Source organism: Protomyctophum parallelum (genome assembly GCF_964188405.1).
Source record: "Protomyctophum parallelum genome assembly, chromosome: 1".
In the NCBI taxonomy this organism is placed as follows: domain Eukaryota; kingdom Metazoa; phylum Chordata; class Actinopteri; order Myctophiformes; family Myctophidae; genus Protomyctophum; species Protomyctophum parallelum.
Window position 1 is genome coordinate 17140117 of NC_139697.1, and position 14327 is coordinate 17154443.

The 14327-nt window shown below is 45.1% G+C and overlaps 1 protein-coding gene across 2 annotated transcripts in view; it reads left to right on the forward strand.

Moving 5' to 3' along the window:
* The window catches only part of fam83hb (family with sequence similarity 83 member Hb), a 72629-nt gene extending 58613 nt beyond the window's left edge, over positions 1-14016 (forward strand). For both annotated transcript variants that reach the window (XM_083783461.1, XM_083783460.1), the window contains exons 9-16: positions 1689-1956; positions 2219-2647; positions 5275-5396; positions 5858-6657; positions 7038-7294; positions 9268-9507; positions 10341-10592; positions 12100-14016. In XM_083783461.1, coding sequence (XP_083639587.1) covers positions 1689-1956; positions 2219-2647; positions 5275-5396; positions 5858-6657; positions 7038-7294; positions 9268-9507; positions 10341-10592; positions 12100-12120 — 2389 coding nt within the window. In that variant the 3' untranslated portion in view covers positions 12121-14016. The remainder of the gene's footprint in view (positions 1-1688; positions 1957-2218; positions 2648-5274; positions 5397-5857; positions 6658-7037; positions 7295-9267; positions 9508-10340; positions 10593-12099) is intronic.
* Positions 14017-14327: the final 311 nt, after the last annotated feature.

Sequence of the window (14327 nt, forward strand, 5' to 3'; positions counted from 1 at the left end):
ATGAGCTGCTGAGATTACACACAGGTGGAACAAATTTGAGGAGCTAACGAGCAAGCTACTGCTAGTGTTCGTCATAGCCTGCCTGCAAGCTCACAGATTCAGACATTGGGGAGCATTTTTTGTCTTACGACAAAAGAATAGACAGTGGCGGTGCTCACAAATACCATGTTTTGGGACCTGTTTTGGGCATTTTGCAACCTGTTGATGAGCTCGCAGATTTCGCGGAGCGCATCGCAGCCACAGCACAGAGCAACTTGACGCTCTGTGTGTGTGTGTGTGTGTGTGTGTGGGAGACTGAAGTTGGGAGAGAGAGAGAGGTAGATGCGGAGCGCTCTGGTTACGTTCAAGACAATCGCGTGTTGTGTTTATACCGACCAGGTGTTTTGACTATTCGGTGATATATTTTCGGCCTATTTGAGCCGAAACCGAATAGGCCGAAAATACATTTTTAGCCATTTTCGGCCGAATATTTTCGGTGGCCGAATTTTCGGTGCATCCCTATTATTAACTGTTATGTTTAACCAACTAATTTCTTAACACGGATTAATCAATTAACTATTAACACTTTGAGGGCGTTACGTTATTGAATCCATGTTGTAGCCACGCTTAATACGCTAAACCCGCTATTTGTTTAATGTGTTTAATTCGCCATTTTTTAAAATAATTAAAAAGCAAGAGCGGATTTGTCGCGGACCTGGTGACGAGGCCGTCGCGTTATGATGACGAAACCAGAAATCAAGCCATGCTCTGGGCTGCTAGGGTTTCTGGGAAAATGAGTTCAATGCAAGTGAACAAGCGGTTTGTTTGGACTACAACATGCTGTGGAGGATGTCTTTGTTTCGCATTGTCATGGAGGCAGGTTTTTCTCTTCAACAAAAAACCATGGGACTATTTTCCGACGGATAGCGGGGAACAGGGGTTACGCAGTAGAACTGTTAACATCCCTAATTCACCCTTTGTCAAGTCCCGCCCATGGTCATGTGCCCCTCTTCGAACCCATTGGTTGCTGTTTTGTGGTTGGACAAAAATCCTTTCTCTCCATCCACTACCATTGAAATAATGTGTTTTTCAGTTGATTCGTATTGATATTCTGTGCGTTCAATTCAACTTATTTTAAACTTGGTGTCAGTAAAAAAAAGGAACATCCACAGATGCAGCATGGTGACTGTTTGACATGTTTCCAAGAATGATGTTATAGCAAATTCTACCACAGGTCTTTTTGAGGAAGCAATCTGATTGGTTTAAACAGCCTTCTAGCCGTGGGTTAAACCAGCACTGTTCACTGTTCAAAACAACGAATTCAGCCGCTCTGTTCTCCCAGAGCGCTAGCAAACTCGGTGGCTAGGCTAGCTAGTTTCTTGGGACATTTGTGGTCGTAGTGACTAGTGACTACATCTGTCATTAAAAAAAAATCTTTCAGCGATTGTCTTAGTTTTAAGGGTAACTGTGGTAGAATTGCAATATTACACTCAAGGGTGTGGGTTAACGTGATTATTGCCACTTCAGTGATGCTTGCGGAACTCGACTACGTCTCGTTCCAAGGCGGAAAAACAAGGCAGACAGAGCCTGCTGGTTAGTCAGTCAGGGACCAATCAGAAGTCTGACAAAGGGTCTGTTATGACAAAACAATTGAGATTATGAAATAACTGCGACAACTATACCGTAATAATTGTGACCCCTGTCCGCAGGAGGCCCACCGTGGGCCAGGCCTATGCCTGCCAGAGCTCCCCCACGCAGCCCCACGCTCCCGACAACAAGCACCTGTTTGCCGAGCACCACCCGGGAGGGGGGGCTGCGGAGGAGCGGGACGCGGACCCCGACCTCCGCCAGGGCCTCCGGAGCTGGAGGATAAACTCCTACCTCAGCGCCTACGAGGAGGGGGGAGAAGGAGGAGGAGGGGGGGAAGAGGGCCTCCCGCTGCCCATGGGACACTCCGACGCCTTCGACGAGCCCCCGGTAACTAATCACTATAGGGCATTAAGCAACTAGTCGACTAGTAAATCCACTTTTATTCCACAAATTATTATTATTTTTGAGCGGTGCAACCACTCCAAGGAACAGCAATGTCTGTGTTCACCTACGTACCTATGTGGCCATGAGCACGTTCACCTATGTACCTACTGTATGTGGCCATGAGCACCAGTATATGACTATTAGTACCAGTAGGGGCGCTGTTTTCCAACTTTCCAACCACTGTCCCTTCCGTCCGTCTCAGCAGCAGAACTCCGGCATGGACTCCTCAGCGCCTCGCTTCGGCACCAGGGAGCAACAACAACAAGACGCGTACACCTCCTCCAAACCGCTACCGGCCATCTTGAGGCCGCGCTACGGCAAGCCGGTCCTTCCCGAGAAAGACTCGACTGTTGCCGCTCGAACGACGACGACCAACAGGTGGGACGGCGGCGGGACTTCCTTGGGCGCCGACTTCAAGTCGTCCATCCTGGAGAAGGAACGTCTGGAGCGGGAGAAGGAGTGGGAGCGAGGAGGAGGAGTCAGGGAGCTGGGCGTCGACGTGGACTTTAGGGAGTCTCCACCTCCGCCGGGGGAGCACGCTCTCGCCAAGCATGAATCGTTCCGCACGCGCATCAACCCCATGCTGCAGCGCAGCTCCCGGCTGCGCAGCTCGCTCATCTTCTCCTCTTCCAAGGTATGCTGTGACCCACTCTGACCTGAGGTCAGATTCTAAAGATGTCTTCTACATCCCTGACAGTTTACCATTCTGACCTGAGATCAGATTCTAAAAATGTCTTCTACATCCCTGACAGTTTACCATTCTGACCTGAGATCAGATTCTAAAAATGTCTTCTACATCCTGACAGTTTTCTGAAAAAGCTATGTTCCTATGTCAGTGGTTCTTCGGTTTTTCAAAAATAGCAGACCTACAAGCTCATAGCTATGAGCTTGTAGATCTGCTATTTTTCAATAGCTAAAGCCTAACATAATGCTAACACCAAAAGGGGTTCCCGCCCCAAAATGGGTTAAGAGAGAGATTCTACTAAATGTCTTCTAAATCCTGACAGTTTTCTGAAAAACCTTTCTATGTCAGTGGTTCTCAAAGATTGTCATGTCAAGGACCCTCGAAAATAGATGTAACTGGCCACCGACCCCCATCTGAAAATATGTTGTTCCAGGGACCCTCCTCCCAGAAGTAAAGATTTGAGTTAAAAATGTTCACTCTGAAAGTATATATATTCAAAGATTTGCACTACATTTTCAAGATTTTTCAAAAATAGCAGATCTACAAGCTCATAGCGCACCACCGAGTGGCGGACCCCCATCTGATTTTTTTTGTTCCAGGGACTCCCCAGAAGCAAAGATTTGAGTTAAAAACGTTCGATGTGAAAGAATATATATCGTTAGCCTCATAGGATAAATGCATAAGTCATTTTTTATGATTTTCGGATAATAAGGAAAAACACATTTTCTCGCAAGTATGTAAGAGTTTTTAATGCAGATTTTTACAATGGTTTCCTGAGGGGTTAACAAAATGTTTTTTACAAAAAGATAAACATGAGAGTCATTCCATAACAAAAAAAAGTGACTTAGGCCATTTTCAAGAAAATAATCTGTGACTTAGGCATTTTTTAATACATGTCTACTAAACACCTGGGGGTCTATTAGAGTGATGTTAACTCCATACTAAACACCTGGGGGTCTATTAGAGTAATGTTAACTCCATACTAAACACCTGGGGGTCTATTAGAGTAATGTTAACTCCATACTAAACACCTGGGGGTCTGTTAGAGTGATGTTAACTCCATACTAAACACCTGGGGGTCTATTAGAGTAATGTTAACTCCATACTAAACACCTGGGGGTCTATTAGAGTAATGTTAACTCCATACTAAACACCTGGGGGTCTATTAGAGTGATGTTAACTCCATACTAAACACCTGGGGGTCTATTAGAGTAACGTTAACTCCATACTAAACACCTGGGGGTCTATTAGAGTGATGTTAACTCCATACTAAACACCTGGGGGTCTATTAGAGTGATGTTAACTCCATACTAAACACCTGGGGGTCTATTAGAGTGATGTTACCATACTAAACACCTGGGGGTCTATTAGAGTAATGTTAACTCCATACTAAACACCTGGGGGTCTATTAGAGTAATGTTAACTCCATACTAAACACCTGGGGGTCTATTAGAGTGATGTTAACTCCATACTAAACACCTGGGGGTCTATTAGAGTAATGTTAACTCCATACTAAACACCTGGGGGTCTATTAGAGTGATGTTAACTCCATACTAAACACCTGGGGGTCTATTAGAGTGATGTTAACTCCATACTAAACACCTGGGGGTCTATTAGAGTGATGTTACCATACTAAACACCTGGGGGTCTATTAGAGTAATGTTAACTCCATACTAAACACCTGGGGGTCTATTAGAGTAATGTTAACTCCATACTAAACACCTGGGGGTCTATTAGAGTGATGTTAATTATTCAAATATCTGTGCCACATTTTCACGATTTTTCTAAAATAGCAGATCTACAAGTTAGCATTCTTTAATATTATTTTATTGGTAAAAAGGTCAACTGCCTTCCGTCTGTTAAGTACTGTATTTGAAGGCCCTAGTAAAAGATACTGGTTCTGTTCAGACTTGATTGTCTCCTATCTTTCCACAAAATAATAGAAAATGCTCGATAGTGGGCTCGATAAGAACCCGGCTCGATAAGCCTGAGGTGCTTGTCATCAATAATAATTGATGAGCTCCACCCCTAATCGTGATACAGTGAACGCACATTATATGATTTGCAATTCTACACGTTAATTTTACCTCTGTAGAAAATGATGGTTTTGTTGGCCAAAAGTAAGATGGTCTGAGATTCCTTTGTCTGTTAGTTTTTGTTACCTTGTTTTAAGCATTATGTTATACTTTAGCTATTGAAAAATATAGCCGTGCTACGAGCTTGTAGATCTGCTATTTTTGACAGATCGTTAAAATGTGGCGCAAATCTTTGAACTAAAATATTTGATTCTGGGGGGGGGTCCCTGGAACAACATATTTTGAGATGAGGGGTCTGTGGCCAAATAGAGGTAATTCTGGGGGTCCTTGACATGAAAAAGGTTGAGCACCATTGACATATAAACATAGGTTTTTCAGAAAAGAATTTGGATTTAGAAGCCTTTTTTTTTTATCGACCTCGGTCTAAAATGGGTTAAGTAACTTCAGAAATAATCATACAAACCGCATGAAAAAATATTGTTTATCATTACGTACCTCTTGAAAGAATATGGTGGTATATATATTCTCCCCTCCTCCAAGGTGGAGACTCACAGCGGCGGCCTGGGTCTGAAGACCGCTACGGAGGAGGACGAGGAGATGGACCCCATGAGGACCTCTTCCATCGTGGCTCAGATCCTGGAGAAGAGGAGGTCCATGTCCAGGTTGTTATAGTGACCTCAAACTAACTGAAATAGTTTAGTTTTAACTACAATATTATATGTTATACTGTACTAACCAGGGGACGTGCAGAGAGTGTTAGAGACGCAGGGGCTGACATTTTTTGGCTTGTAGATCAGCTATTTCCGCGGCACAACCCAGCACTCTTTAGCTAGTGGAGATGTGGCGTCACGACATGGATTTCTAAACAAATTTGCAAAATGCTGCGTTCCAAGTTCAAGAGACTTCAGAAAAAAAAGCTATTCTCCTGAATGCTGCCTCCCGGCATGGAAAGGAAAGGAGTAGCATTTTTATTTCTTTCACCATGTAGTAAACGCTATACATTCGTGGTCTGCGTGGCATGTTGTTTTTACAGACGGGTAAAAGGGCAGGGGCTGAAGCCCCCTTTGATGTCTATGTGTGCACGTCCCCGGTACTAACTATTCTAACCTGACTCCGCGTCCAGGGAGCCGTTCGAGTGGAAGAAGAAGGCGGACGAGATGGAGAAGGAGCGGAGCAGAGAGAAGGAGCTGGAACAGGACAAGGAGCGAAGGAGACGAGCCTCGCTGAAGGAAGAAGAACTCGAAAAGCCCAAAGTGGAGCCTCCGATTCCGAAGCCCAGCAGGGAAGTGTGGTCCACCGCCGCCACCGCTGCGACGACGAGCGCGTCTTCTACGGAACAACAACAACAACTGCCGCCGCCGGCACAACCTCTGAACATGAACGACCCCGCCAGCCGGCTGCAGTACTTCAAAGACCTCGCCGCCAAGCGGAAGGCCTCCAAGATGGCCGCCGAGGAGACGACGACGACGACGCTGATAGCCGAACCGGCCGAAAAAAAGGCAGACGTTTCTGACAAGCCTCCTCCGCCTCCTCCGACGGCGAAAGCGGCAGCTCCCCCCCCACCGCCCCCCAGCAGGATCCCCTCCGTGTCCGCGGCGGACCCGCCCCCGCAGCAGGCGGAGCCCGAACCGAAGAAGCCCGACGTCTCCTCCAAGCCGCCGCCGCAGCACGCGGAGCCCGTCGTCCGCAAGCCTTCGCTGATCACCGCCGCGGCCAACAAGCCGCCCGCCGTGTTCGCCAAGCCCGCGCTCGTGCAGCTGAGGCTGCCGTCGTCGGAGACTACGACCAGGAAGGAGGAGAGCAACGTGGCGTTGGAGCAGCAGCAGGCGCCGAAGAAAGAGCCGTCGTCTTCGCTGGGCTTCAAGTCCCTGAAGCCGCTCCCCTCGCCCAAGATCTTCAAGAGGGACCCGCTGAAGCTCAAAGGCATGGATTTATACGTTTATTTATGTCAATAATGTATGTCATTTTAGTCAACGGATTAGAAACTATAGACTAAAATGTTAAGAAGGGACTAGCGGCCAAAGATCCAGTATAAGTCATTTTTACACTTGGTTGCATGTAGTGTAAAATCAGCCATTACGACACCATCAAGGTCCGCCGAAATACATTTTAGTCGACTAAATGAACTGCAGATTTACTAGAACTAATACATTCCAGGTAACAAAAATATGACTGAAAACTAAATGAAGTTTCATTCCAAAGACTATACGACTAAAACTAAAAATTGGAATTTGCTGCCAAAAACAACACTGACTCGTAGTATTTTATCGCTGCTGTACTAATCCATGTGCTCCAAACCAAAGGGCTGGGCGGCTCTCGGCGCTCCTGCGGCGAGGAGATACTGATGGCCGCGGATGCGGCCGCCACGGACGCCGAGAAGAGCGAGATGAAGAAGGGCCGCTCGCACAGCTCCTCCTCCTTCTCCTTGACGCGCAGCGAGGCCAAGGACGGCCTCCAGAAGAACATGGGCTCCAGCAGCTCCATCAACACGCTGGGCCTGGAGGGCAAGGCCGAGGGCAAGCCGCTCGACTTCCTCAAGAAGCAGACACAGCGCCTGAAGGTAGGGGGGTGTTTGTTGATCGTCGATCGATTAGACGCCGTGAAGACATTCTTCAATTGAACTTAACAGTTAAAGGGTAAGACCACTTTTTTAGAGGTTTGGGTTGTTTTCTTACCTTATTATGGGCAAACTATTACATTCCATTAGTTATTTCGCTCTGTTGTGTTGTTTATTAGCAATTTAAGAAATAAAAAATAGTCTGATTCTGAAAGTTTATGACATCAGGTAAAATATATATATATATATATATATATTTTTTTTTAATGTCAACTTTGTCTTATTTTGACTAATTTGTGTAGAAAGAAGATCCGATAGCCGATAGGTATGCCTACGCCGACCGAATCACTGCTGTAACAAAACGATCTGATTGGACCAAAACTGTACACCACTTCCTTATTGGAAACGACGGGGATGTAAACAAATGGATTTGATCTCGTCCGCTTGTCACTAAAAACAATGGACGTGTTTGAGGGAGACACATTAGAAGACAGGGGGCGGCGGTGGTGGAGGTGGCTCAGGGGTAGAGTGCCTGGATGGTAACCGTAAGGTTGCCAGTTCGAACTCGGGCTCCCCCAGAGTTACTGTCGAAGTGTCCTTGAGCAAGACACTGAACCCCTAATTGCTCCCGATGTGCTAGTTGGTGCCTTGCATGGTTTCCGCTGCCATCGGTGTATGAATGTGTGTGTGAATGGGTGAATGGGTGAATGTAATGCACAATCTCTGTAAAGCGCCTTGGATAAAGGCGCTATATAAATGCACCATTTACCATTTACCAAGACACTTTAGAAGAAGTGTGTAAAGTGTCTGTGTCTGGGATTGCTCATATGCGAGGGTGCATCTCAAACAGCGTGGAGACTTCTGTTTACAAACGAAACCTCACAAGACGGCCCGCGAGAGTTGGGAACGCCGTAGTACTGCTAAAGTCTATCTTCGACTAAAATAGTAACTTTATAAATCTATCTTAAAAGACAAAAATAAATAATGAGTTTACCTGGTGTCATAAACTGTCAGAATCAGCTTTTGTTGAGTTGGTTTATGTGCTAAAAGAGTGACTGATTGACAATGGAAGTCAATGAGCGACTATTTTTATTTTTACCCAAACCTCTTAAAAAGTGGTCGTTTAGAAAATTTAGAACACTTTCCTGGGGGTCTTTATGTGTGTAATGTGGTTTTAGATATTTTAGATTTAAGCAGTGAGCCCAGTGTCTCTGATGTCATGGACACTGGGCTCACTTCCTTCCTGGACTACAATAATGCTTTGGTGCACTGCTCCTCCTTGTGGATAGGGGGAGGGCTGTCTTACTGAGACAACATGTAGTCCAGGAAGTAAGTGAGTGGGCTCACTGCTAAAATCTAAACTATGTAAAACCACTACACACATAAAGACCCCCAGGAAAGTGTTCTAAATCTTCTAAACGTCATTAACATATAGTTTTGCAAAAAAGAGTGAAGTTCCCCTTTAACAGTTAACAATTCATCGAAAGTTCTGCGGTTCTGTTATGTATTGTGCTGTCTGCGCGTGCACGTGGTCGAGGAACGCACATGTGGGCCGGTTAAACCCCCCCCACACACCTTGGTAGCCACATAAACGTCTCTGCTTTTGCATGTGATGTGACAGACAAGACAAGTGCATGTTTCATTTCATTGTATTCCTCATACAAAGATGCCATTGCCTGGCCCTGTATCGCAAATGGTCAAATCAATATTTGCCTTTTGTATTCTTTCTGTATATCTGCAAAATGTAGATTTGTTTGTTTTACATCACCATTACATCACCTAATCAACATGAGTTAGAGTTTAATATATTAGCGCCCCTCACTTTTCTATTTTGGTGTTAGACATTATTGAGGGAAATTAAGATTCTCAGATCAAATAAAATGAAACGCAGCTTATCAACGAAATGGTTAATCGCTCGACAAGGTTATCAATTATCAATTAACGAATGAACGGATAATTCCCGTTCCTGCCTGAAGGGCTTCCTGGGACCCAAGGAGAAGAAGTCTGCCCCCAGTGGAGATGACGTGAAGTCCATGAGCACCGTGAGGGAGATCGCCGAGGACTCGGGCAGAGCGGCCGCCGCCGCCCACGACCAGACTGCCGTGTCCAATCACAGGCCGGCGACCACGACATCAGGGGGCGGGGTCTCGGCGTCTCGTTACCAGACGGGCGGCGGCTCCATCATGTTCAGCAGCAACCTCAGGGACGACACCAAGGTAGGGAGGTTAAGGGTTAATCCACAGTTTTCAGTTTCTACGTCAATCGTTCTCAAACATTTTCATGTCAATGACCCCCCCCAAAATTATATGTAATTGGCCGCCGACCCCCATCTGAAAATATGTCGTCGTCGTCGTCCCCCCCCCCCCCCAGAAGCAAAGATTTGAGTTTAAAAACTCTGAAAGAATATAAAAGATTACATTTTCACGATTCACAATGCATTTCTCATATAAAATATGCCATTTTTGGTTAAATGAATGGTTAAATGGTTAAATAAACATTTGTTAAGGAATATAATATTCCTTTTGTATTCTTTCTATCAGCAAAGTGTCTAATTTTATGTTAGACATTGACGGAAATTAAGATTCTCCGATTTTTTTCCTTTTAACCCATTCTGGGCGGGAACCCCTTTTGGTGTTTTAAGCATTATGTTATACTTTAGCTATTGAAAAATAGAAGATCTACAAGCTCATAGCGCGGCACTGAGTGCAGCGCTATATGAGCTTGTAGATCTGCTATTTTTGAAAAATCGTGCCTCAAAACTTTGAATATATATTCTTTCAGAGCGAATGTTTTTAACTCAAATCTTTGCTTCTGGGAGGTCCCTGGAACAAGATATTTTCAGATAGGGATTGGCGGCCAAATGCAGATAATTTTTGGGGTCCATGACATTTGAGAACCACTGACATAGAAACAGGTTTTTCATAAAACTGTCAGGATTTAGAAGACATTTATAGAATCGTCCTCAGGTCTAAAAATGTGCTAAAACAGTGCTTTATCAACTAATCGGCATCGCGCTTATCAAAACGTATCAACTCTCAATCACCCACAGGTGATCCTGGGCCAGATCTCTGCCAACAGCCAGAAGAACCGTCTGGAGCGAGGAGGAGGAGGAGAGGAGGCCGGAGGAGACCACCGAGACGGCATCGACGGAGGAGGAGAGAAGGGTCTGGACCGGCAGAACTCCCTGAAGAATAAGAGCCGCTTCCTGCAGAGACCCCAGACCAACCCCCAGGAGAGGGAGGGTCTCCTCAAGAGGATAGAGAGCATGAGGAAGGAGAAGAAGGTGTACAGCCGCTTCGAGGTATACAGGTCTCAGCGTCCCAAAGCATTCAGGGGATGGGGGGGGGGGGGGGGGGGGGGGGGGTTGCTAAGTAAAGGGATTTCCAGATATTTAACCTTTATTTAAACCAGTAAAAACACATTGAGACTGCGTCTCTTTTACAAGAACTGGCCACAAGCTCGTAGGGGTCTCTCGTAATCTTATTTATGTTGATATGCTGATTTCAAGAGCAACATTTCACATAATTTCACACAATAGAATGACCAATCCACTGTCTCCAGTACAGCGACCAGTAAGACTCCCTAAAGGGGCGAGTCTTGAGTGTACAGGGTTTGATGAGGTCAGTTCAACATTTGGAATGAATTCTGTATTGGCCATATGTGGACCGTGTCACGAGGCGTGACGGACGGACGGATGGGCTGACTGACAGGTTTTCATAGATGGTAAACTGCGACCTACAGTCGCAATAAGCAGTTGAGACGAAGAAGTCCATAATTTATTCCATAATTTATTATTATTATTTATTTTATTTATTCCATAATTATCCCTTATCCATAAATGTATACATTATGGATAATGATTGTGGTAGCAGTGTTGATTTCGTCGACTAAAACTAAGACGAAAAATGTTCGTCGACTACCATTTTTCCACTGACGAAAGCTAAATGGAAACTAAATGAAAACTAAGCTATGATGACTAAAACTGAGACTAAATATACTGACAATTTCATCAACAAATAAAAACTAGACTAAAATGTTAGGAAGGGACTAGTGGACAAGAGATCCAGTATAAGTCATTTATACTGGATTTATACTAATTTAGTCAATCAGTTGCATGCTGAAAATTTGCTATTTTCAGCAAGTGAAAAAAAACAGTCGTTATGACGACATCAAGGCCCACTAAAATACATTTTAGTCAACTAAATCAACTGTGGACTAAAATCTTATGATATTTAGTCGACTAAAACTAGGCTAACACTAAAACATTCCGGGTGACTAAATGAAAACTATTCAAGAGACTATGACCAAAAACTAAGATCAAAATTTGCTGCCAAAAACAACACTGTGTGGTACTACTTTGTCTCAACGGCTCATTATTGGCCTATACACACAATATACGCAGCAGTGTAGCTGCTTTGTGAACCCGCCATCATAAAAATGAAAGCGCGCAGCGCTAACAGACGTCACGGTAAATGTCGTAAACGGCTCTTTGAACGTTAACGTGACACACAGAGCAGGTCAGAAACATATCCAGTACAGGTGTAATTGATTTATACTGCACACACGCACGCACACACACACACACACACACACACACACACACACACACACACACACACACACACACACACACATTCACACACACTGTGTAATTAGAGTCACATGGCAAGGTTTTCCTCTTGTTTGCTGGGTACAATAAGTACAGTGACTATAACCCCATGGTTAGCAGGGGTGGGGTGGGGGGGGCATGGTGAAAGATCTTGACTCACTCAACTGGTATCCTCTGTGTGTTGTTATTCTCTCAACAGATGGGGAACAGCCTGGGATAACCCAAGACTGGAAAGGGGACCAAGGTGTACCAGGGGACTCGTGTGTGTGTGTGCGTGTGTGTGCGTGCGCGTGCGTGTGTGTGCGTGTAATGATGAAAATAAAAAGACAACGCCCATTTCTCCTGACGTGCCAACAAAGGACATACTGAACTGAACGAATGAACAAACGCTTCCAGCCTTCCTGGATAGTTTCACACAAACTGAACCGTTAACTTGACTTTTTTTTTTACCAAAACGCTGTGGAACATTTTCAACGCGGTGGATGTCATGTCATGTCATGGAGTGAGAGTGATGAGCGCACTGCGTGCCAACCACCAAAGCCCTGATATTGTCCTGCTAGAGGATGAACTGCATACGATAATGGTAAATGGTGCATAGCGCCTTTATCCAAGGCGCTTTACATAGATTGTGAGTTACATTCACCCATTCACACACACATTCATACACCGTTACCAGGGAAGGCACCAACCTGCACATCGTTGAGCAATCAGAGGGGCTCCGAGTCGTGCTCAAGGACACTTCGACACTGACTCTGGGGGAGCCCACAGGGTTTCGAACCGGGTACCTTGCGGTTCCCATCCGGCCCTGAGTCACTTAGCTGCCGCCCCTGCACTGCTGCACTCTGTGTTATATTTCAACAAGAGTTGAATTAAGGAGCGGATCGGACTCGTCAACCAGCGATGGCAGGCCGATCCTTCACCGACAACGTTGCCTTTCGTATATGGATCTGCATGTTAGTGATAAAATTAAAAAGAGGAACTGGAAGTTCAAGGATGATTCATAGCCGTGCGTCGATCAACCAATGCACCGAAAGAAAGCCGATCTACAAGCTCTATGGGCATTGCAGCTCAACACGCTGTGAGCTTATAGATCGGCTGCCTGACAGGCGCACATGAAACTGCGTGTAGTACTAGGAAATCGACTTTTTAAAGGTCAAGTCAGTCAACAAACAAGTCTGTACATAACCTGCACATCTCATGCCTAGTACTGGTGCTCTCTCTCTCTCTCTCTCTGTGTGTGTGTGTGTGTGTGTGTGTGTGTGTGTGTGTGTGTGTGTGTGTGTGTGTGTGTGTGTGTGTGTGTGTGTGTGTGTGTGTGTGTGCGTGTGTGTGTGTGTGTGCGTGTGCGTGTGCGTGCGTGCGTGTGCGCGTGTCTTGGAGAGTGTGGAAACTTGCGTAGAAGTTGCTCATGTTGAAAGTATGCCTCTGCGGTGCTGTGGGGCTCCTGCTGTGCCAACGGCCCGGTTCACCAAAAAAGGCAGGAGTATACTATTCTTAACCCATTCTGGGCGGGAACCCCTTTTGGTGTTTTAAGCATGATGTTATACTTTAGCTATTTATTTATTTTAATCGTGAAAATATGGCGCAAATCTTTCAATATATATTCATTCACAGTGAACGTTTTTAACTCAAAGAATTGCTTCTAGGTCCCTGGAAGAACATATTTTCAGATGGGGATCGGCGGCCAAATACAGACAATTCTGTGGGTCCTTGACTACTAATTGCAACTAATTGCAAAATGACTTATACTGGATCTCTTGTCCACTAGTCCCTTCCTAACATTTTAGTCTAGTTTTTATTTGTTGATGAAATTGTCAGTATATTTAGTCTCAGTTTTAGTCATCATAGCTTAGTTTTCATTTAGTTTCCACTGACATATGTTTTTAAGAAAACTGTAGAAGAATTTTAGAATCGGCCTCAGGTCTAAATGGGTGGATCAGTCGCAACCAGAGAGAGCAGAGCAGAGAGGAGAGAAGGAGGGAAATCATGAAAAGAGGAAATTATAAGAAAAGTATCAGTCCGGAAATGAACGGGGGAAGAGGGAAATAAGGAAGAGAGAATAAGGAAGGCTATACTACTGTATGTTTTAGAGTTTTACGCCGTCATAATGGCTGATTTTACACTTGCTGAAAATAGCTGATCTACAAGCTCACAACGTGTGTGTGTGTGTGTGTGTGTGTGTGTGTGTGTGTGTGTGTGCGTGTGCGTGTGCGTGTGTGCGCACGTGTGAGAGAGAGAGAGCGAGCCTGTGATGAACTTTTACCCGTGGTGTGTTTAAGGTGTGGCCCGTTGGTTCCTCACAGCACTGTCGAGTATGCAAAACAAACAATCCTATCTTTTTTTCAGGGAGGGGCTAAAATACAGACCTGCTGAGACACACGGAGCAGCAAGAGATCCAACCGAAAATCACAAGCGCTGCACCTTATT